The sequence below is a fragment of the Thalassophryne amazonica genome, chromosome 1, assembly GCF_902500255.1.
Source record: "Thalassophryne amazonica chromosome 1, fThaAma1.1, whole genome shotgun sequence".
Lineage (NCBI taxonomy): Eukaryota > Metazoa > Chordata > Actinopteri > Batrachoidiformes > Batrachoididae > Thalassophryne > Thalassophryne amazonica.
Genome location: NC_047103.1, coordinates 61253428 through 61278693, shown reverse-complemented (window position 1 = coordinate 61278693; position 25266 = coordinate 61253428). Strand labels below are relative to the sequence as shown.

At 40.2% G+C, this 25266-nt stretch overlaps 1 protein-coding gene across 1 annotated transcript; it reads left to right on the top strand.

Annotated features, from left to right (window-relative positions):
- The first annotated feature begins 1423 nt into the window (after positions 1–1423).
- On the top strand, positions 1424–24592 carry plcxd2 (phosphatidylinositol-specific phospholipase C, X domain containing 2). The gene is made up of 8 exons (XM_034180855.1): positions 1424–1667; positions 3108–3244; positions 3366–3485; positions 9308–9361; positions 9443–9598; positions 19769–19879; positions 22684–22814; positions 23761–24592. Exons 1-8 carry the CDS (start codon positions 1565–1567, stop codon positions 23918–23920), a joined length of 972 nt encoding a protein of 323 aa, XP_034036746.1. The 5' UTR covers positions 1424–1564; the 3' UTR covers positions 23921–24592.
- The last annotated feature ends 674 nt before the right edge of the window (positions 24593–25266 follow it).

Sequence of the window (25266 nt, the reverse complement as noted above, 5' to 3'; positions counted from 1 at the left end):
ATGACAATTATAAATAAATGAAATGGTAAATGGACTGCATATCCATCTGAAGCAAACATTCAAAGCTCTTTATAACGGCGCCTCACATTCACCCATTTATGCACACCGAGGTTAGCGTGCTGCTTTGTAAGGTGCTCTCAACTGCATGCCAGGATAAACTTGGCGATTAAGGGCCTTGCCTAAGGGCTTTCAGTGATTTTTCTGGGCTGACAGTGATTTCAGCCAAAGATGCTCTGGTCTGAAGCCCACCACTTTAACCTCAGACCATCACCTCCCCATTACATACGTACCAACCCACCCCCAAACTGATTTCTCTGATTTTCCACTGATCAAATAAATCTCAATTTTTATCCATTGACATAAAGGTTATTCTGTCTTTATCTCTGTCACACCACTTCAGCTGTGTGGGTTTTTTTTTTTTTTTTTTTTAGTTATGCAGGTCTTCTTTCTCTATATTATTTCCCATGTCCCTGTGTTGGGCAATATGTCCCAAAGCTGAGTACTTTACATCCCTTTCAATGTTTTGCTTGGGGACACTCTTCCACTCAATTGCAACTGGGGTTCCAATCAGCTGAATTGTATGAAATTGTGATGACAGGCTGTGTAGCCTGAGAGTGGGTAGTCTCAAAAATGTACCCACAAAGGCTTTTCCAACATGGCTGAAAAAGGCACTACAACCACCATTTGATGGAGTATACCATAGTCACTATCATCTCATCCTTCTGCACCCTCTAAAAAGAATGACGTTTAACATTTAACAACTGTGAGCTTGTTTTTATTATTACTATTATTTTTATTCTTATTTATTTATTTTGGCCAAAGACAAGGCAAGACTTCATTACCAAGTACCGTACAGTTTAATACAAACATTTAAATGCTAACAGTTTTGTTGTGTAACAACTGTGTTAATATTTCCGGTTGGACGCATCGTCCTGTAATGGACACAATCAAAAGGCTTGTGTGTCACTAGTCTGTTGTGCCTGACTCCTGTGGTGAAAGTCTCATGGACTGGGGGTGAGTCTTGTGTACCATAGGCTTTAGGTGTAATGAAGCAGGCAATTTGAAGATGTAATGTTGGGCTCTGGAAAATTTTAATGCACATTCTTTTTTTTACTTAATTCTTATAAAGTGTGATGTAATCTGTGTAGACGACAATGTGTCTCCAGAAGAATTTAAGTCCAGATCCATTTTTCTTTTACACTTTCAGTCCACACCTGGCGGCTCACTGACCCAAAAGGACTGCTTATATCCCTGGTGACTTATAGCAAGTAGGGGGTTAACAAGTGGAGTTTCCATCTAAGAGGATTAGTCAATCGTCAGCTCCCTGTCTTCTCAGTGGTTGTCCAGTTGGTTAGGAACAAAACACCACTACTGTGCAACAGTGGACAAAGGTCACAGAGAAACTGTTCCATTTGGAGTTGTATTCTTGCACCAGTTCTGGAACTGCATTAGAGGATGAAATTTCTATGGAGATTTTGACCTGTTGGGAGCTCAGGGGAACCCATGACAGAGATCCCATCTACAGCACAGAGTACTGTCCTGAGGATGTTTGCATGTGACAGGCATGAAGACACGACCTGCAGGGATTGGCAACGTTAATGCTGACTGGATGGGTTCACTCCCTTCCAAGCTTAGTGCCATGCCCCTCAAATACCTCGCTGTGCCAGGTAAGATTTTCATGTACCAAGATGTTACAGCTCTTCCCACGGGCACATGTCCAACTCCTCTGAGAGGAATGATTGACCATTTGAAAATAGTGCAGCGGATAACTGACAAAAAGCTTCAAATGGTGATGCAAGCACCATATTTGGCACACGTACTCCTTAGACAATACTCTTCTGTAAAAGCACATTAGCCAAAGGTATAGTTTGGACTATCTGTGAATGAATGTTATGGAGTTATGGGGTAAAAACAGCAAGAATGGTGACAAAGGTCAATTTCAGCTTGTACAGGGGTCAAAAGTTAAAGTTGCTCAAATTTTTGTAAAAGGTGATGCAAATTATTAGTTGAGTGAATATGGTTTTAAAAAGGAATAGTTTGCATCATGTATCATGCTTAGTTATCATGTTACACGGTAGCATATGTCACATGTCATAGAATCCAATGGATGCCGACATTGTTTATCCTTCACTTTGAAAACCAAGCACGCAACACAGTCAAAACTATTCCATTTATTAATCCTATTAGCTCAACCAGTAATTTGCACCACTTTTTACCAAAATTGGAGCAACTTTAACTTTTGACCCCTGTACAAACTGAAATTGACCTTTCTTAGTGTTTTTGCTGTTTTTACCTCATAACTCCATAACATTCATTCACAGATAGTCCAAACTATACCTTTTTGGAATCTTTATGATCAGACAAATAATATGGAACACCTTTCAACATGACTGGAGCATTTTTAAATTTTGACTCCTGTGTAATTCTTCAATTGACCCCTACCTGGCTGCCTATTGAAAATTTAGGTGGCTAATGTGCTTTTACAAAAGAGTATTGTCTAAGGAGTACGTGTGCCAAATTTGGTGCTTGCATCACCATTTGAAGGATCCCTCAGAAAATATTCATTTATCTGCTGCACTAAAAGATGCTACAGCAACAAAACTCTGTGCAGCTACAATTTTTAAGACAATGAGATATATTCCCTCAATAAATGAGACACCACTACTATGCCATGCATCACGTAAAAATAAAAATAAAAATACAAAAAACATGTTAAAAATACATGTAAAAATGCTGTCGTACAAATTGGCAAAAAAGATGTAACTTTGACATTATAAACATAGCATTTGGGGATTTTTTTAATCTTTCCTATGAAGAACAGGGCCATAAATAGGCCATATGGGTACAACATAATTCAAAATTCTTATTAATATCAAAAATATTTACATTTATGGGTCTCTCTGTTCGCTTGTGCAGCCATGTTGCTGGTGTGCTGGGAAATTTCTCATACCCCTTCGTTTAAAATGCAGTCAAGAAAAATCTTAGTTTGGAGGTCTATGTGTCGGGAATGGGATTGGGCTTAAATGTGACTGATTGTAACAATAATCATTATTCACATGCACATATGGCCAAAATAGCTAGTGCCTCATCATACTTCTGTCTTCCAGGATCCCATGATTCTTTTACATTCTGGGTGGATGCGGAAGCACCTGTGGGTCCTGATCAGAAGACCTACGTCAAGTATTTGGCCACAGTCTTTCGAGATTTTGCCAAAAAAGTCATGGTGAAGTGGTCCATGACCCAGGTAGCCATCAAAGCCATGACAAAACCCTGGGGAGCTAGATGAATTTTAAATGTCCGTTAATAAGATCCAGTCTTTAGCAGTTTTTAATCCACTATTTCTGGATTCTGGCTATCCTTCATAGAATTTGTCCTTTAAAGAGCAGCTGGATGCAGGAATTCGTTACTTTGACCTGAGGGTGTCCTCCAAACCGGGTGATCCTGGATACGAGATCTACTTTATCCATGGACTGTTTGGCCACAAGGTGGGCAATGTGTTGTTGTCCAGTTGTGATTTAGAATTTTGCAGTTGAAACTTTTTTATCTTAACAACCCCAATTACAATGAAGTTGGGATGTTGTGTGAAATGTAAATAAAAACAGAATACAATGACTTGCAAATCCTCTTCAACCTATATTCAATTGAATACACCACAAAGACAAGATATTTAATGTTCAAACTGATACACTTTTTTGTTTTTGTGCAAGTGTTTGCTCATTTTGAATGGATGCCTACAACACGTTTAAAAAAGTTGGGACAGTCAAAAAAAAAAAAAAAATCAGTTTTATTTATATAGCGCCAAATCACAACAACAGTTGCCCCAAGGTGCTTTATATTGTAAGGCAAAAGCCATACAATAATCACAGAAAAACCCCAACGGTCAAAACGACCCCCAATGAGCAAGCACTTGGTGACAGTGGGAAGGAAAAACTCCCTTTTAACAGGAAGAAACTTCCAGCAGAACCGGGCTCAGGGAGGGGCAGTCTTCTGCTGGGACTGGTTGGGGCTGAGGGGAGAGAATCAGGAAAAAGACAAGCTGTGGAAGACAGCAGAGATCAATCACCAATGATTAAAAGCAGAGTGGTGCATACAGAGCAAAAAGAGAAAGAAACACTCAGTGCATCATGGGAACCCCCCAGCAGTCTAAGTCTATAGCAGCATAACTATGGGATGGTTCAGGGTCACCCGATCCAGCCCTAACTATAAGCTTTAGCAAAAAGGAAAGTTTTAAGCCTAATCTTAAAAGTAGAGAGGGTGTCTGTCTCCCTGATCCGAATTGGGACCTGGTTCCAGAGGAGAGGAGCCTGAAAGCTGAAGGCTCTGCCTCCCATTCTACTCTGAAAAACCCTAGGAACTACAAGTAAGCCTGCAGTCTGAGAGCGAAGCGCTCTATTGGGGTGATATGGTACTAAGAGGTCCCTAAGATAAGTTGGGACCTGATTATTCAAAACCTTATAAGTAAGAAGAAGAATTTTAAATTCTATTCTAGAATTAACAGGAAGCCAATGAAGAGAGGCCAATATGGGTGAGATATGCTCTCTCCTTCTAGTCCCCGTCAGTACTCTAGCTGCAGCATTTTGAATTAACTGAAGGCTTTTCAGGGAACTTTTAGGACAACCTGATAATAATGAATTACAATAGTCCAGCCTAGAGGAAATAAATGCATGAATTAGTTTTTCAGCATCACTCTGAGACAAGACCTTTCTAATTTTAGAGATATTGCGCAAATGTAAAAAAGCAGTCCTGCATATTTGCTTAATATGCGCATTGAAGGACATATCCTGATCAAAAATGACTCCAAGATTTCTCACAGTATTACTAGAGGTCAGGGTAATGCCATCCAGAGTAAGGATCTGGTTAGACACCATGTTTCTAAGATTTGTGGGGCCAAGTACAATAACTTCAGTTTTATCTGAATTTAAAAGCAGGAAATTAGAGGTCATCCATGTCTTTATATCTGTAAGACATTCCTGCAGTTTAACTAATTGGTGTGTGTCCTCTGGCTTCATGGATAGATAAAGCTGGGTATCATCTGCATAGCAATGAAAATTTAAGCAATGCTTTCTAATAATACTGCCTAAGGGAAGCATGTATAAAGTGAATAAAATTGGTCCTAGCACAGAACCTTGTGGAACTCCATAATTAACCTTAGTCCGTGAAGAAGACTCCCCATTTACATGAACAAATTGTAATCTATTAGATAAATATGATTCAAACCACCGCAGCGCAGTGCCTTTAATACCTATGGCATGCTCTAATCTCTGTAATAAAATTTTATGGTCAGCAGTATCAAAAGCAGTACTGAGGTCTAACAGGACAAGCACAGAGATGAGTCCACTGTCTGAGGCCATAAGAAGATCATTTGTAACCTTCACTAATGCTGTTTCTGTACTATGATGAATTCTGAAACCTGAATGAAACTCTTCAAATAGACCATTCCTCTGCAGATGATCAGTTAGCTGTTTTACAACTACCCTTTCAATAATTTTTGAGAGAAAAGGAAGGTTGGAGTGGCAACAAAAGCCTGGGAAAGTTGAGGAATGCTCAAAGAACACCTGTTTGGAACATTCCACAGGTGAACAGGTTAATTGGAAACAGGTGAGTGTCATGATTGGGTATAAAAGGAGCATCCCCAAAAGGCTCAGCCATTCACAAGCAAATACTGAGCAAGGATCACCACTTTGTGAACAACTGCTTGAAAAAAAATAGTTTAACAACAATGTTTCTCAATGTTCAGTTGCAAGGAATTTAGGGATTCCATCATCTACAGTCCATAATATAATCAGACGATTCAGAGAATCTGGAGAACTTTCTACATGTAAGCGACAAGGCCGAAAACCAACATTGAATGCCCATGACTCTTCGATCCCTCAGGCAGCACTACATTAAAAACCGACATCATTATGTAAAGGATCTTACCGCATGGGCTCAGGAACACTTCAGAGAACCACTGTCAGTTAACACAGTTTGTCGCTACATCTATAAGTGCAAGTTAAAACTGTACCACGCAAAGCGAAAGGCATACATCAACAAAATCCAGAAACACCGCTGCCTTCCCTGGACCCGAGCTCTTTTGAAATGGACAGACACAAAGTGGAAAAAGTGTCCTGTGGTCTGTTGAGCCCACATTTCAAATAATTTTTGGAAATCATGGATGTCGTGTCCTCCCAACAAAAGAGGAAAAAGACCATCCAGATTGTAACCGGCGCAAAGCTCAAAAGCAGCATCTATGATGGTATGGGGGTGTGTTAGTGCCCATGGCATGGGCAACTTACACATCTGTGATGGCACCATCAATGCTGAAAAGTACATCCAGGTTTTGGAGCAACACATGCTGCCATCCAAGCAACGTCTTTTTCAGGGACATCCCTGATTATTTCAGCAAGACAATGCCAAGCCACATTCTGCACGTGTTACAACAGTGAGGCTTCGTACTAAAAGAGTGAGGGTACTAGACTGGCCTGTCTACAGTCCAGACCTGTCGCCCATTGAAAATGTGCGGCGCATTTCGAAGTGCAAAATACGACAACGGAGATACGAACTGTTGAACAACTGAAGTCGTACATCAAGCAAGAATGAGAAAGAATTCCACCTACAAAGCTTCAGCAATTAGTGTACTCAGTGTATTCTGTTTTGACTTACATTTTACACAATGTCCCAACTTCACTGGAATTGGGGTTGTAGTTTCTGGTGTCAGTCCTCCATGTTAGATCTTTTTTGACATCCTGCACTAGGGCCAGTGTGCTTAAAACCATGTAGAATGAAGACTAAAAGACTGTTTTCACACAAAAGCAGAAATGTACATATGTGTGTCTCTGTTTTATAAATCAGTGTGACTGTGCATACACCTTGACCCCCACCTCCCACATAGCCACACCTTTAATCAGATGTTTGGTTATCCACACATTTATATGTGTCGTAGGAGAAAACAAATCTCCACCTGTACAGATGAGTGAGGTTCCGTCACCGCCATGTTCACATAGTTAAACACTTCAGAAATCAATGCAATCATATATGTTACACTTCACTGAATAAAAATATTGTGCTCCCTGAGCCCTGCGATAGACTCATAGGATAGAATGATGAGAGTATTGTCCTTGACTACCTAGTTAGAGTGAAAAGTGATTGCATCCAGTTTCTGACAGAACATAACCCTTCATACAAATAGCTTCACTGCTGAGATCCACACTGTTAAAATTTGCTGGTTACCTTTAGTATGGGTGACAGCAGTAGTGGTGGCCAAATGGTAAATGTGTTGGGTTTCAGTGTGGAAGGTTCCTGGTTCAAACCCCACCCCTGTCACATTACTCCACATTTCATGGAGTTGCATCAGAAAGGGCATCTGTTGTGTGGCGACGCAGAGTTAAAAACAAAGGAGCAGGCAAGAGAACTTATGACCTTAGTATGGGTAATAATACCTCAGTAATGGCGCCCACCTCAATAGCAGGGTGTAGTAGCTGGGTTAAGGCATGCTGGGATATGTTTAACATAACGTCGTCTATTTTCTTCTCAAAGTAATCTAAGAAATATTGTGCTGTAAAAGGAGAGCGACTTACAGGTGGTTGTCCATGAATAAGTGTTGCCATGGTGTCGAACAAAAACTTTGAGTTATGCTTGTTTTTGTTGATCAAATCAGAGTAATAGGTCCGCTAAGGTAGCATCACGCCACGCAAGGTGGAATACTTATAATTTTGAACGACACCATTTTCGTTCTGGACATTTAGCCTTATGCTTAAAGTCACACAAGTAATCGCTGATCCAAGGTGACTGTGTTTTGGAGGGCCGTGATTTTAATATCAGTGAAGCAATCATGTCGAGTGTAGTTTTGAGCGCTGAGTTTAAACTGTCCACAACACTGTCGACTGATTGCCTGATATCCTAGCTTCACATTTGGGAAATGCCCAATCATAGTTGAGGAGTTGATGTGTTGCTGCAGTGATAAATAAGGTTTTTCCACTAAACATGGCAGTGAAACTGTAAACTAAATAAGTGAACGATCAGAGACCATCGATGCAAGAGGCATGATGTCAGTATTTCAAACATCAAATCACAATCCTTGCATTTCCACTTTTCCACTTCTCTCGATTGTACATCCAGGTTTGTGTGGTGTGTACATTTCCACAGCTGTTTGTCTTTCTCTATGCAGTGTTCTCATGTGAATGTGGGGTCCTTGTGGTGGATATGTGCCGCAAGACAAATCTGTTTTTGAAATTTGAGATCTTGCTGAGGACACATTGATCTATCAAGCCTTCTTGGTTGTTGATATATATATATATATATATATATATATATATATATATATATAAAACTTGTTCCTAAATGTCAAACTTGGTTGGAATATTACGTGGATACATATCTAGAGGTGCTTACATTTTGGAGTAGTTTAGTCAAAGGTCAAGATCAAGGAAAAATAGTCCAAAAAACTACCTATTTTGTATATCTCAACAACCAAGAAACCTAGATGAATGATCTACAGCATACATATAGATCAAAAAAAATATTTGTGATTGACTGGTATGTATGACTTCATGATGAAGTCACACAGAAGTCATATGGTGAACTCATACAGTGCTGTGAAAAACTGCTTGCCCTCTTGACCCTTTACATGTTAGATTTTTATTAGGACATCAAAAAACAAAACAAAAATTCAGGCCTTGTATATTAGAATTTCCAAAATCATGCTCTTTAAACTCACAGTGAAAGTAAATCGCTACAGTTTGATATAAATTAATTAAAAATCTAAAAGCCAAAACGATGGTGTGAATAAGTAAGTGCCCCCTTTAGTATAGCACATGTAAACCATCACTTTTATATACAGTTTTCTTTGGACAAGTCAGGGGATGGATACGTGAACATTCCCAAGACACTGACTATGTCTTGGACAATATTTACATGAATTATGAAGAAATACAAACAGTATAGCACTCTATGGTAAATCTGTGTGGAGTACATAGTTCTCAAAAACTGAGTGACTGTATAAGAAGGTGAAGAGTGAGGAAACCTCTATGCCACTTCATCATGAAGCTGTCTAACTGGTGATGCAACACTCAATCACACCATTACAGACATATGTACATTTGCTTGTCCATTTATTTTGTGATGTGTGGAGCACGCAGGGTATGCATCAGCATGCTGATGCCTTTCACGTGCATTTTTTGTTTGTAGTACTTGATATTTTAATTGTTTCATGGTCAAATGTGATGGAATTTCTTGCACACTTGACTGCATCTGAACTGAGCAGCGTTTGTAATTGTTCGGTATATGATTTTGTGCAGTAACTGACCCCCAATTCTCTCTTACTCCAAAGGTGAGGGATGGCTTGTTACAAATCAGCTCTTTTCTCAGCAGACACAGGAAAGAGGTGAGAAGCACTTTGTGCAGCGCTATTGACATCATGAAACACTCGCACATAACGACCTGATCTGACTGTTTAATTGTCAAGGTAGTGTTTCTGGACTTCAACCACTACTATGCTATGGAGGCAGAACACCATGCGTACCTCATCAGCATGCTCCAGGAAGTGTTTGGCAGTAAACTGTGCAACAACTGTGCTGTAGAGATCATCACTCTAGACTACCTCTGGAAGAAGAAATATCAGGTGAGATGAGGGTGACAGAAGTCCCAGTCATAACACATTTGAGTTGTGTCACAATGTATTAAGTAATTTACACTTCTTTCCACTTAATATAAATTTTAGAACATTCTATAATAGGCCATGATGGATTGAGGCTGACGTACTGCAATTGTGGGATTAGTCTTGTACCAGGATGTGTGCTATTTCTGACAACTGCAAATGTTAAAAAGATGTATTGAATATTGTGAAATACACTCACAGGCCACTTTATTAGGTACACCTTACTAATACCGGGTTGGACCTCCTTTTGCCTTCAGAACTGCCTTAATTCTTCATAGCATAGATTCAACAAGGTGTTGGAAACATTCTTCAGAAACGTTGGACCATAATCATATGAGAGCATCATGCAGTCACCCATTCAACCAGTCTGCTTGTTCTTCTCTGAACTCTGACATCAACAAGCCATTTTCGTCCACACAACTGATGCTCACTGGATAGCTTCTCTTCTTCAAACCATTCTCTGTAAACCCTAGAGACGGTTGTGTGTGGAAATCCCAGTAGATGAGCAGTTTCTGAAATACTCAGACCAGCCCGGCTGGCACCAACAACTACATCATGTTCAAAGTCACTTAAATCCTCTTTCTTCCCCATTCTGATGCTCAGTTTGAAGTTCAGCAAGTTGTTTTCACCACATCTAGATCCCTAAATGCATTGAGCTGCTGCCATGTGATGTGCCGATTTGTTACTTGTATGAACAAACAATTGAACAGGTGTACCTAAAGTGCCAGTGAGTATATATATATATATATATATATATATATATATATATATATATATATATATATATATATATATATATATATATACGAGGGCTGTCAATAAAGTTACGGTCCTTTTTATTTTTTTCAAAAACTATATGGATTTCATTCATATGTTTTTACGTCAGGCATGCTTGAACCCTCGTGCGCATGCGTGAGTTTTTCCACGCCTGTCGGTGACGTCATTCGCCTGTGAGCACTCCTTGTGGGAGGAGTCGTCCAGCCCCTCGTCGGAATTCCTTTGTCTGAGAAGTTGCTGAGAGACTGGCGCTTTGTTTGATCAAAATTTTTTCTAAACCTGTGAGACACATCGAAGTGGACACGGTTCGAAAAATTAAGCTGGTTTTCAGTGAAAATTTTAACGACTGATGAGAGATTTTGAGGTGATTCTGTCGCTTTAAGGACTTTTCACGGTGCGAGACGTCGTGCAGCGCTCTCAGGCGGCGTCATCAGCCTGTTCAAGCTGAAAACCTCCACATTTCAGGCTCTATTGATCCAGGACGTCGTGAGAGAACAGAGAAGTTTCAGAAGAAGTCGGTTTCAGCATTTTATCCGGATATTCCACTGTTAAAGGAGATTTTTTTAATGAAAGACGTGCGGATGGGTCCGCGCGTCGGGACGCAGCCGCCGCGACGCTCCGCCACAGGAAAAACACCTCTGTTGAAAGCCTTAAGGACAAGTTGGAACATGTCCTGCCTGTTAAACAATTTCTCATATACTCACTCCACTGAAAGCCATCAAAAGCTGCCTGGATTTTACAAATGGTTATCAACACGGAGGTGTTTTTCCTGTGCCGCCGCACCGCGTTGGCTGCGTCCCGACGCGCGGATCCGTCTGCACGTCTTTCATTAAAAAAATGTCCTTTAACAGTGGAATATCCGGATAAAATGCTGAAACCGGCTTCTTCTGAAACTTCTCTGTTCTCTCACGACGTCCTGGATCAATAGAGCCTGAAATGTGGAGGTTTTCAGCTTGAACAGGCTGATGACGCCGCCTGAGAGCGCTGCACGACGTCTCGCACCGTGAAAAGTCCTTAAAGCGACAGAATCACCTCAAAATCTCTCATCAGCTGTTAAAATTTTCACTGAAAACCAGCTTAATTTTTCGAACCGTGTCCACTTCGATGTGTCTCACAGGTTTAGAAAAAATTTTGATCAAACAACGCGCCAGTCTCTCAGCAACTTCTCAGACAAAGGAATTCCGACGAGGGGCTGGACGACTCCTCCCACAAGGAGTGCTCACAGGCGAATGACGTCACCGACAGGCGTGGAAAAACTCACGCATGCGCACGAGGGTTCAAGCATGTCTGACGTAAAAACATGAATGAAATCCATATAGTTTTTGAAAAAAATAAAAAGGACCGTTACTTTATTGACAGCCCTCGTATATATATATATATATATATATATATATATATATATATATATATATATATATATATATATATATATATATATATATATATACATGAAATTTGAATTATGCTTGTTTTTGTTGATCAAATCAGAGTAAGAGGCCCACTTTGTAGCCGGTAGTGCATGCTTATGGTGTAAAATAGGATCATGCCACGTGAGGTGTAATACTTCTAATTTTGAACGACACCATTTTTAATCAAATCAGAGTAGTAGGTCCACTTTGTAGTCAATAGTTCATGCTTATTGTCTAAATAGCATCTCACCATGCAAGGTGGAATACTTCTAATCACAGAGGTCTCCAGACAATTCCTTTGGCTTTATGCTTGGTTTGTGCTCTAACATGCACTGTCAACTGTGGGACCTTATATGTAGACATGTGTGTGTGCCTTTCCAAATCATGTCCAATAAGCTGAATTGACCCTAGGCGGACTCCAATTAAGCTGTTGAAACATCTCAAGGATGATCAGTGGAAACAGGATGTCCCGGAGCTCAATTTTGAGCTTCATGACAAACGCTGTGAATGCTTATCTACATGTGATTTCTTAGTTTTTATTTTTAATAAAAATCTCAAAAAACGTTTTTTAACTTTGTCATTATGGGGTATTGTGTGTAGAATGTTTAGGAAAAAAATTAATATACTGATAGTAATATAATAATACCAATAATACTTTCTGGATGCACAGAAAGTATGTGTGTGTGTGTGTGTGTGTGTGTGTGTGGGTGTGTGTGTGCACACACGCATGTGCTTCAAGAAATGAGGCATTCATCAGTCTTTTATTAATTTACCATACAGTGCAAAAGGTTTTTCCCAGTTATTAAATATAATAATAATTTTTAAAAGCACATAAATATGTACATTGTATGGCCATATTTCACCATTAAAAATCCATAATTATTTTTTGGTGATAAAACTGCTCTGTATGTTGGTTTCCTTCAGTAACAGAAATTAAGGTTGTAGTTAATTAGGTTATTATAATCTATATTGTTGAGGGTTCACACCTTCCCATCTGTTTGTGTTGAACACCTATAGAACAATTTAGGCAGTGTGGTGGCCAAGCAGTATGTGTGCTTGCATCCACAGGAGAAGGTTCCCAATTCAAGACCTCCTCCTCCAAGACCTCTGCTTCTTCTCCATTTTATGTGGAATTCCATCGGGAAAGACATATGGCATAAAACCTGTGCCAAATCAGCTTGCAGGTCCATATCAGATCTGCCATGTTGAGTCCAAGTGAACAAGGGAGAAGCCAAAAGAACTTATTTTCTCCTAAAGAACAATTCATTTGGGGAATTTGGGTTTGCAGATTGATAATCAGAGGGGGGGGGGTCACATTTGATTTTTGTTGGAATATGCTGTAGATATGTTTTGTCATTTTCGATGTGACTTTCTACAAAGGGAGGAAAAACACTGCAGTGTCATCTAAAGTGCCTAAAACATCTTCACAATACTGTATACACTGTGAGCTGTTCTATATTCATTGGTCTTGTGTCTGTGTGTGTGCTCTTGCATGTGGGACTAAATGTGTAGACTTTTTTGTTGTTTTTTTTTTGTTGTTTTGTTTCGTTTTGCTTGCATTTGATTCAAGGATTCAAGGATTCAAAAGAATTTTATTGTCATATGCACAAAGGAACATGTTCCCTGCACAATGAATTGTGTCTACTGCATTTAACCTATCCTAATTGCCAGTTAGGAGCAGAAGTCGCCATTAGGCGCCCGGGGACCAGCTCCAAATGTACATCCCTGCCTTGGTCAACAGCAGGGCTGAGCAAACCAAGACCGACCCATAACAAACGACACACACATAACACACAACACACATAAGCCGGCCCAGTACATAAACACGTATAAAAAGCACACACGAGGTAAGGAAGAGAAAAAAAACCCTCATAGCCGCTGCGTTACACAGCAACAATGAGGAAAAAAAAAAACCATCAGCACAGAAAAACAATAATCACACAGACAAACAAAGATGCAGGACAACAACCGAGATTTGAAAGTCCAGTTTATCAGAACACTCTGGAGGCAGCCTATTAGGCGCCATCAACGGCCTTGTCTGACAATCCTGGAAGGGGGAGGGGCTCAGCCATGAGCAGTCCACTGTCCACAGTCAATGTCAGAGCTGGAGAAGCTGAGGGGAGGGGGATGACCAGGGAGCGAGGCTTAAGTGTTGATCTTTTTATCGCAGTGGCCTTGAAGTGCAGCTGTGTTTGGGGAAGCCAAATGAATATCCAGATTAGCAGACGCCTGAAAGATTCCACAGTTCTGAAAACAGAGTGGCTCTCAATACATCTGAATGTAGGATGTGGTCTCTACTGACGGTCAAAGCGGTTTTCCAGAGCTGCAATCCTACCCGAGATGGTTTCCAGCATGCGGTTAACACCCGCCGACTGCGCAGTCATTGCCTTCCCAATCGAATCAATCATGTGGGGCAGCCTGGACGGCCCAATTATTGCTGCTTCCACCTTCTTAATTTTCCGGTAAACCAGCGCCATACCCGCTCCACACAGCAGAAAGCCGGTCACCACCAAGCCAAATGTATACACATCTTCGACGTCCTCCACAGACAGCGTGTAAAGGCACATGACCTGCCATCTCCTCCACGAGTCCATCACGTAACCCATCACATTATTTTATTTTATTTATTTATATAGTGCCAAATCACAACAAACAGTTGCCCCAAGGCGCTTTATATTGTAAGGCAAGGCCATACAATAATTACGTAAAAACCCCAACGGTCAAAACGACCCCCTGTGAGCAAGCACTTGGCGACAGTGGGAAGGAAAAACTCCCTTTTAACAGGAAGAAACCAACAGCAGAACCAGGCTCAGGGAGGGGCAGTCTTCTACTGGGACTGGTTGGGGCTGAGGGAGAGAACCAGGAAAAAGACATGCTGTGGAGGGGAGCAGAGATCAATCACTAATGATTAAATGCAGAGTGGTGCATACAGAGCAAAAAGAGAAAGAAACACTCAGTGCATCATGGGAACCCCCCAGCAGTCTAAGTCTATAGCAGCATAACTAAGGGAAGGTTCAGGGTCACCTGATCCAGCCCTAACTATAAGCTTTAGCAAAAAGGAAAGTTTTAAGCCTAATCTTAAAAGTAGAGAGGGTGTCTGTCTCCCTGATCTGAATTGGGAGCTGGTTCCACAGGACAGGAGTCTGAAAGCTGAAGGCTCTGCCTCCCATTCTACTCTTACAAACCCTAGGAACTACAAGTAAGCCTGCAGTCTGAGAGCGAAGTGCTCTATTGGGGTGATATGGTACTATGAGGTCCCTAAGATAAGATGGGACCTGATTATTCAAAACCTTATAAGTAAGAAGAAGAATTTTAAATTCTATTCTAGAATTAACAGGAAGCCAATGAAGAGAGGCCAATATGGGTGAGATATGCTCTCTCCTTCTAGTCCCCGTTAGTACTCTAGCTGCAGCATTTTGAACTAACTGAAGGCTTTTCAGGGAACTTTTAGGACAACCTGATAATAATGAATTACAATAGTCCAGCCTAGAGGAAATAAATGCATGAATTAGTTTTTCAGCATCACTCTGAGACAAGACCTTTCTAATTTTAGAGATATTGCGTAAATGCAAAAAAGCAGTCCTACATATTTGTTTAATATGCGCTTTGAATGACATATCCTGATCAAAAATGACTCCAAGATTTCTCACAGTATTACTAGAGGTCAGGGTAATGCCATCCAGAGTATGGATCTGGTTAGACACCATGTTTCTAAGATTTGTGGGGCCAAGTACAATAACTTCAGTTTTATCTGAGTTTAAAAGCAGGAAATTAGAGGTCATCCATGTCTTTATGTCTGTAAGACAATCCTGCAGTTTAGCTAATTGGTGTGTGTCCTCTGGCTTCATGGATAGATAAAGCTGGGTATCATCTGCGTAACAATGAAAATTTCTAATTTTCTAATAATACTGCCTAAGGGAAACATGTATAAAGTGAATAAAATTGGTCCTAGCACAGAACCTTGTGGAACTCCATAATTAACCTTAGTCTGTGAAGAAGATTCCCCATTTACATGAACAAATTGTAATCTATTAGATAAATATGATTCAAACCATCGCAGCGCAGTGCCTTTAATACCTATGGCATGCTCTAATCTCTGTAATAAAATTTTATGGTCAACAGTATCAAAAGCAGCACTGAGGTCTAACAGAACAAGCACAGAGATGAGTCCACTGTCTGAGGCCATAAGAAGATCATTTGTAACCTTCACTAATGCTGTTTCTGTACTATGATGAATTCTAAAACCTGACTGAAACTCTTCAAATAGATCATTCCTCTGCAGATGATCAGTTAGCTGTTTTACAACTACCCTTTGAAGAATTTTTGAGAGAAAAGGAAGGTTGGAGATTGGCCTATAATTAGCTAAGATAGCTGGGTCAAGTGATGGCTTTTTAAGTAATGGTTTAATTACTGCCACCTTAAAAGCCTGTGGTACATAGCCAACTAATAAAGATAGATTGATCATATTTAAGATCGAAGCATTAAATAATGGTAGGGCTTCCTTGAGCAGCCTGGTAGGAATGGGGTCTAATAGACATGTTGATGGTTTGGATGAAGTAACTAATGAAAATAACTCAGACAGAACAATCTGAGAGAAAGAGTCTAACCAAATACTGGCATCACTGAAAGCAGCCAAAGATAACGATACATGTTTGGGATGGTTATGAGTAATTTTTTCTCTAATAGTTAAAATTTTATTAGCAAAGAAAGTCATGAAGTCATTACTAGTTAAAGTTAAAGGAATACTCGGCTCAATAGAGCTCTGACTCTTTGTCAGCCTGGCTACAGTGCTGAAAAGAAACCTGGGGTTGTTCTTATTTTCTTCAGTTAGTGATGAGTAGTAAGATGTCCTAGCATTACGGAGGGCTTTTTTATAGAGCAATAGACGCTTTTTCCAGGCTAAGTGAAGATCTTCTAAATTAGTGAGATGCCATTTCCTCTCCAACTTACGGGTTATCTGCTTTAAGCTGCGAGGTTGTGAGTTATACCACGGAGTCAGGCACTTATGATTTAAAGCTCTCTTTTTCAGAGGAGCTACAGCATCCAAAGTTGTCTTCAATGAGGATGTAAAACTATTGATGAGATGCTCTATCTTACTTACAGAGTTTAGGTAGCTACTCTGCACTGTGTTGGTATATGGCATTAGAGAACATAAAGAAGGAATCATATCCTTAAACCTAGTTACAGCGCTTTCTGAAAGACTTCTAGTGTAATGAAACTTATTCCCCACTGCTGGGTAGTCCATCAGAGTAAATGTAAATGTTATTAAGAAATGATCAGACAGAAGGGAGTTTTCAGGGAATACTGTTAAGTCTTCAATTTCCATACCATAAGTCAGAACAAGATCTAAGATATGATTAAAGTGGTGGGTGGACTCATTTACATTTTGAGCAAAGCCAATTGAGTCTAATAATAGATTAAATGCAGTGTTGAGGCTGTCATTCTCAGCATCTGTGTGGATGTTAAAATCGCTTACTATAATTATCTTATCTGAGCTAAGCACTAAGTCAGACAAAAGGTCTGAAAATTCACAGAGAAACTCACAGTAATGACCAGGTGGACAATAGATAATAACAAATAAAACTGGTTTTATTTGTGTCCCAGCAGGACAGGTCGGGTCCTCCGCCCCCGAATGTCTTGTGGAAAAAATAGTGTCAATTGCGTTCAGAGACCACTTTAACAAATCCATTTTTGTTGTTTTCCAGAAGAGCAAAACTGGAGCCTCACAGACAACACGCCACAGAAGCAGGAAAAGATAAGGAGGTAGAGAGAAGAAATGCGTCCGTCTCGGCCGAGTGCAAGCTGGCAAAAAAAAAACAAAAACATTTAATTAATGCACTGCATTCTTTGCATGCACACACATCCATGTCCATTGGAAGACTAAACACAAAATGTGTGGTCAGGTAATCCCTGTAACCTGTGACTTCTGCACAGGACGTAGCTGACACTTGTTCCACCATCCAAGATGTCGTCCATCTTCCAGCCCGTCTTCTCACTTTCATTCTCCTTGTCTGTTTTTGGATTGCACACTTGTTTCTCTTAATACTTTCCTGTTAAATTCTTCCCTCTAGTTATCCGCACTTATATGATGTTTTTCTTAATCTCACCTTGCAGAGACATATAAGGTGAGTAAAAATTAATCAAGCAGCAGCAGTGTGCATATGAACAAACGGGTCTGTCTGTCTGTTTGTGTCTCTTTTGCCTGTCTAATTCCATGTCAGTGTGTCATTCAAACCCCCACACTTGAGTTCCTGTCCCTGTGACCTTAATCTGTGACGGTCTTAGTTGGCAAAGGAGAGAGAGCTAAATCAGAATCAGAATTGAATTTAATGCCAAGTAAGTTTACAAGGAATTTGAGTTAAGTTACAAGGAAGCAGTTAAGTTAAGTTACAAGGAATTTGATCTGGTGTTATTGGTGCATAAACAATAAGACAAAGAAAAGAAAAACACTTCTGTCAGAAGCAAAAAGCAAAATTATATTCACTGTTAAATAAATATAACATAATGAAATGGGACTGTGGCCAATATGTACTTTATGGTTGTGGCGGTCTCTGGTGTTGTTTATGAGTCCAGTTGCAGATGGAAAGAACCTGTTTTGTCTCTTGAGGTTTTGGTCCTGATGGACCTCAGCCACCTGCCAGAGGGGATGATGACAAAACATTTGTGACCTGGGTGGGCGGGATTGGCCACAACCTTCTCTGCTCGCCTCAGGGCTCTGGAGGCATACAGGTCCTGTAGGGATGGCAGACATAAGCGGTAGGGCCGTACTCCCACCATAACCCCACTTAAAAATTACTTCTATTCCAATTCCAGTGTTTTTAGGTTCTTACATTCAGGTCAGGTTTGGGAGTTTGCACTCCTCCAACAGGCATCTGCATCCAACACACTACAGACCCACATTGGATCCTGGATAGCAACCAACTAGGCAGAAAACAGGTCCTCACCCCACTTCTAGAAAGTAAGGGTATAACATGCCCAGAGAGATGCTCCACATGGCCAAAATATGGTCGTGTCCTCGCATTCAGCTGTGCAGTTTGTCTAATGTTCCACCTGTAGGTTTTTTAAGAAAGTAATGTAATATCATAGCAGTAAGTACATGATTATGTGATAACTTCAGCAGTCTGATATCAGTCTTTGTTACATACTAGTGAATAAATTTTGAACCTGTAATGACATACAGTATTCAGTACTCTTAAGGATTTCATCTTTTAACAGTCACCTATAAGCATTTACTGTGTGTCGTTCCCCACTAGGTAGCAGCGTGGGATCATGTGTCTTAGCAACAACATGTCAGTCAGTGGTAATCAAACAGTATCTATTGACTGAGAATCGTCACATGCAGAGTAGCACAGTGGCCAAGCAATTAGTGTGCTTGTTTCTGGAGCAGAATGTTCCCAGTTCAGTACCACCTGTGCCTATTCTTCATGTAAGGTGGAGTTGTGTCAGGAAGGGCATCCTGAATAAAAATAACAACCTATATCAACATGCAGACCATCAGCATGAAGGAGTGTGGTGAAATGGACAAAACTGCAATCACGTAATTTTCATTGTCATATTCACCATTGTGCAAAACTGGAAGGTCCTCTGTACAGTTGTTTGTGACTTATTGCCTGACTCACATTTTGGGGGTCTGAGCTCCACATACCCAGAGGAATGTAACACATTTGCACATGGATCCTCTCGGAAGGGTGATTGTCACTTTTGATTCAACAAATGCAATTGTTAGTTGTCTTTATTGTGTATTACATCTGTAAATTACAAAATATACACTGTATGTAGTAGGTATTTATTTTGCATTCATTTTTACATATATTACATCAGATTCTGCTGCTCTGGTATGAAATAATCACATCCGAACCCAGACAAAAGAAGAAAAACAACACACACATATACCTTTATTTAACCATTATAAACATGCTTCTACAAAAAAAAAATCTTCTGTCCTCAGGTGATAGTGTTCTACCATCATCCTTCAGCTCAGGATGTCCCTGTTATGTGGCCTGGCTACAAGATTCCTGCTCCATGGGCGAACACCACCAAACCCAACAAACTCATACAGGTCAGAGCTCAATGGTCAGACCCATGATTCCCAGTGTGTTTAAAAGGAAATTAAGTTTAAAGTTTGGTAACATATGTCATGATAGAGGTGATTTCACGAGTAACAACTATGTCCTTGAGATAGGGCATAGAGTAAGCTGACTGGGTTGAGTGGAACTATTGGATGGAGATGTTCTTCAGGCAGAGGTGAGACTCAGTGTTGGGGATCCATTTCAAAGGATTTCACTTGCACCCTCTGGAGCTCCCATAAATGAATAGGAAGTCTTTAGATGGAGCTCGGGTGCACAAGAGCTTAATTTATATTGCTGATCTTATTGTAGATGAAGGATCTGTAGGCCTGGGATGAATAACGTCAGAGTGTTTGGTCTGAGAGACCTAGTCTGGCAGCTGTAGTAGAGGTAGTGTCTCAAAACGATATCAGAGTTTGATGTCTGTCCAAGTCTGGAATGAATTGATAGTCTTATATCTTTAGCAATTATGCTGACAACTGTATTGTAGAATGAAGTACTCTAGATATTTGTCAGCCATTCGTGTTTCAACTGATATTTTTCCTGTCTGCTCAGGGGATTTATGCTATGACCTTACTTAGGGCCCCTTCACACATAACACAACTGAAGCCGACTAGCGCACAATGGAGGAATTGCATGTCATTGGTGAAAAATGGAAGCTGCCTCCAATGCTTCGTGCACCTGTCGCTACAATTATTCACGCACACCAGTGGCTGAAAGACAGTACCGTTCGTGCTGTCAGCACAAAAACAGTGAGCAGACGATCATTTTCGAGCTGGATGTGAAAATTGTCAAAGTCACAAGTGTGGCGTTGCAAAAAGCAACACACATGTGGCGTGTGGGGGGACAGCACACTTGTATGAGATGGTGATGATATGTAGACATGATCATATGGGGGTCGGACAGTGACATCTGAGCGCACACAGCCGGGCTGCAGCAGCCACACACAGCACACCTCGGCAGGCTGCTCTATGTGAAACGGACCATCAGATCATGCAGCAGGCGATCTGAATGTCACAACAGAGTGTCTGGCAGAACACGCACGCCACAGGACTATGACAGTATGACAAGGCAACAGCGCCACAAATATGCCACTTTCAGTCATATATCACCAAAAATACGCCTTAACAAATGCCTTTCCATCAGATATTATGCTGCTTTTTTCTTTTTAAAAAAATATGTTTATCTGCTTGTTGATTTTAGACATTTTACGCTCCTGTTATTAGACAGTGATTGTAACACAGTGGTAAAGTTTCCATCTGGTAATCACAGCTTTTGTAAATTGCAGGTTCGAATCCTGTGAGTGGCATTTATTTTTAATTAACCAGGGTTATTTAACCACAGGGTTCTGTATTGTGTCCCTTTTTATTTATTATTTATATCAACCCAGTGATATTCACTAATTATACAGCTGGTTTTTATTTTATTTTTCTCAACATCAGCGGTGTAATGTGGTGCAACACATCCCAGCTGCTCGCACTGTATTCGTGCACGTGCACGATGGTTAGTGATTCCCCATTTTGTGTTTGTTTTGCAGATTGTCTTCCAGTTTCTGCATCTTTCGTGTTTTGTGTAAGGGGCCCTAAAAGAAATACCTGTGTATAGTGAACTCTGACAGTCATATTGCAATATTTTCCAGACTTTTTCTACCTTTAACCCTCTGGGACCGACGCTGTCGTATACGACGGCTGAGACCAAGCTTTGCTAAATTATAAATAACTTTTTAATGATATGAGATAGAAACTTACATTTTTTTTTGCTGAAAAGTTAACTCCACGGACTTCGAGCCAGCTGTCAACCATCTTTGTACTCCTCATAGAAGCTGTGTGATGACGTGTGCAATGTGAGTGTCCAATCGGAATTGGTTCACGTCACATAGTTTTCCAAAATCCAATCGTAGGGCAGATTTACCTCACGTCATAAACCAAAGTTTGTTTTTAGGAGTGATGTGTTACTAGTTGGCCCATTTGAATAGCCCCCTGGCTGCTGGCTCCAATGCGCCCTGCGCCATTACGCACAGCGATCAGTGAAAGTGAGCAGACGGAGGGCCTCTGATGACAATCTCACGTGCTCAAACAAAGAGTGCGTGAGTATCAGGATTGCTCCACTAGTTTGCCTGTGAATGTTATTGGATAAGCCTGTGGCAAGCTCTCTCGCTCCGGCGTAAAGTACTGTTTACCATATCAATGCAGCGAGTGGGGAGGGGCCGCTCCTCAGAGTGTGAATGGGCCTCGAAGTGTGGAAGCTGCTTTCACAGTGCAGCCACAGTCAACACACACAGTCAACTTCATGGTAGAAGTTTGTGATGTGACCTTTATGTAATAGCAGACAGAAATTGTTTTGAGATGAAGTCAAACAAAACGCATAGACCATTTTGTATATATTGCTCAAAATGTGCATTTGTGTTTATTGTTTGAACCTTTTTGTTGTACAGCCTTTTACACAAGAGCCCAAATTACCTTTATAAAGTGTCAAAACAGTTGTTTATTATAGTCTGCTGTGTGTTTTGAATAAATGTGTGTGGAAAATTATTCCCGCTTTACTTTTTCCTTTCTTATTTCTGATTGTAAACCTTTATTACACTTATAAAACAGCATTATAGCATATATATTATGAAAGTACAGGTTGTCCTGAAAAAAGATACATAAAACTTGATTGTGGGATGCAGGGAGAGCTGTTAACAGCAATAATCAAACATTTATGCCAGGCGAGTGAACTGTCCAAAAAATGCCCTCAGACCCCAAATGGTTAAAGTTAGATTTATAGTTTAGTTTTGTTTAGTTTTATTCTTCTCTAGTTCCTAGAAACCACTTTGAAGGACAGAGTCAAGCAGGGTGCCTTCCACGTGTCCCAGGCCATCCTCACACCCAGAGTCAACACTGTGGCTAAAGGCCTGGTCTGGGGGCTTCGAGACTACCTTGTGGAGAGGTCAGCGACAAGGGTGGTGTATGTGCAGTGTTGCGTGACTGACAGAGTGGCACACATGGATTATGTGGATAGATGTTGCATGTCAAATTCTCTATATTGGCTCTTTTAAATCCACCTTTAAGTGTAAATCTTGCTTTGAAACTCATGTAATTGAGAGGCTCCAGCAATTAAGTATTTTTAATGGTTTTAATGTCATTTACTTACACTCAGTGCTATTTGATTTCCAGCCAGTTAGTATATTGAAGATCAGTAAAATGTCACATTATGTATTTTAACAGTATGGCATGTGTGATCATTAACAAATGAAGCATATTTATAGTATTTGCACTTTTTGTTTTTTTTGTTTATTTTGCTTTATTGTAAATGACAAGACATCTGTAACCATCATATGCAGTTATTATATTTCACCCACTGGGGCTACAGTCTTTCACCTTACTTGGATGGGACAAAATTCACAGAGAAACTCTGGTAATAATTTCACTACCCCATATTATCATGTGAAACTAATCTCGTCTGAATACAGTGTATTTGTCAGCTTTTCAAACTGATATCATGTTACCATTTTTCAATTTTCTTCCTTTCAAGAACATGCAAAGGTCACAAATCCTTTAGCGTTTGTTGTTCTGCCCTCTACTGGTCACTCAAGACATACGAGGACATTTACTCACACTCCTGCACATGCTTCATTCCTGGAAACTCTCAATTACGTGTTTTCTAGGTGTTACAATGAAAGCAATTGCTATTTTTTAATGTGTTAGTAAGGCGAAGAAATCAGTTTAAAAATAAAAACTACTGATACAGGTTGTAACACAACTTTGAGGAATTACAGTATGTTCACATACTATGCCCAATCCAGCATTCCTTGTTTTCTGTATTTTTGCTTTTTATAAAGTGAACAACTCCACAGGGCTTATTCAAGTTCTATTTTTCCTGTTCCATAAACCAGAAACCTGCCAACCATCATGTCTTGGGTTGAGGCCCAGAGGCCGGGAGTGGGCGGAGTCAACATCATCACCTCTGACTTTGTGGAGCTCACTGACTTTGCCAACATTGTCATCAAACTTAACCATCTGCTGCTGTCGGAACATAGCCGGAAGCCACGATGACTGTTTGTATATTTATTTTGCACAACAGAACAAATCTGACTCAGACCATGTTGGAGGAGAAATTATTTATTTTAATCACTGCAGTACCATGCTGCCACAGTATTGGAAGCTCTGGTTAAAGTGGTCTTTATGGCATTTATAGTTAATATTACAGCACACATTTGTGATGGTGTCAGGATGTTTATATTTTAAGATATGAGACAGGGCTTTGAACCAACATTCCACTTAAATCCATCTGGGAAGGAATCACATCTTTCAAGAAAGCCTTTTCAGCATCAGCATGCCTGTGGTATTCTGAAACAGCTTTTACCGCACCGATGTTATGTGAATAGTGCACATTTTATAAGGATTTATTTTGCAGCTTACGTTAGATTTCTGGATTCTTTTTGTGAAAGTTGTTATGGCAGAAACACTGGAACATATTGTTATTACTGTGAATGAAAGGTCACATCCCAACACGATCGTATGACATGGACTACATGCATTTGTGGTACAACATGTGAAGCAAGTAACAATAGCTTATCTAAAGTTAGAACAATCACAGCTGAGGCTTGTTTTGCAAAGTCTATTCATAACTTACAGGTCAGTGAGGAGCTTCACTTTTCAACATTTGGCAATTAACAAATACAAAAAAGGGGAATATATTGAAATGCATTTAAACAATACTTTCACAAAATTGCAACTTGCTAGCCACTAAGACAACTTAGTTAGTAATGTGATAGTTGTAAGATTGCTGTCATTCATTATATTCTTCAGTTCGTAGCCTATAATATTGTAAAGTAAGTCCTTTCAGCTTCTGCCTTGTTTCATTTGGGGTCATCACAGCAGATCTGAGTTGCTTTGGCACAAGTTTCATGCCAAATGCCCTCCACATTGGATGGAGGATTTGCAGGTGGGGGTCTTGAACTAGGAACATCCCGCACTGGAAACAAGCACACTAACCGCTTGGCCACCGCCCCTAAATCAGTATACAGAAATAGATGTGCATATAAATGCAATCCTACACATGGGGTGGAATTTGTCAACTAAGACATGTTGAAATTAACTGTTCAGGTTTTAATTTTGTGTTTAAGATCACTTTTTATGACGAGTAAAAAGTGCATCCAAAGACATGCAGGTTAGGGGAAGTGAAAACTTTAAATTGTCCATAGGTGCGGGTGTGAATGTGTTAGTTTGTGTATATGAGGCCCTGCAGCATCCTCTCCCAGGGTGTACGCCGCCTCATGCCCTATGACTGCTGGTATAGGCTCCAGCCCCCCCAACCCTTCATTGGAAGTGGTTGAAGATGAGTGAGTGAGGTAGTTATATACTAATTAGATAGATATATGTTGTGAAAGTGTAGGAAC

What these genes read in the sequence shown, in the direction of transcription:
- plcxd2 (XM_034180855.1), top strand. Translation starts at nt 1,565, where the DNA reads ATGAAGACACGACCTGCAGGGATTGGCAACGTTAATGCTGACTGGATG. An exon ending in CAAATACCTCGCTGTGCCAG is followed by an intron (nt 1,668 to 3,107) that starts GTAAGATTTTCA and finishes TCTGTCTTCCAG; the next exon opens with GATCCCATGATTCTTTTACA. An exon ending in CGAGACTACCTTGTGGAGAG is followed by an intron (nt 22,815 to 23,760) that starts GTCAGCGACAAG and finishes TCCATAAACCAG; the next exon opens with AAACCTGCCAACCATCATGT.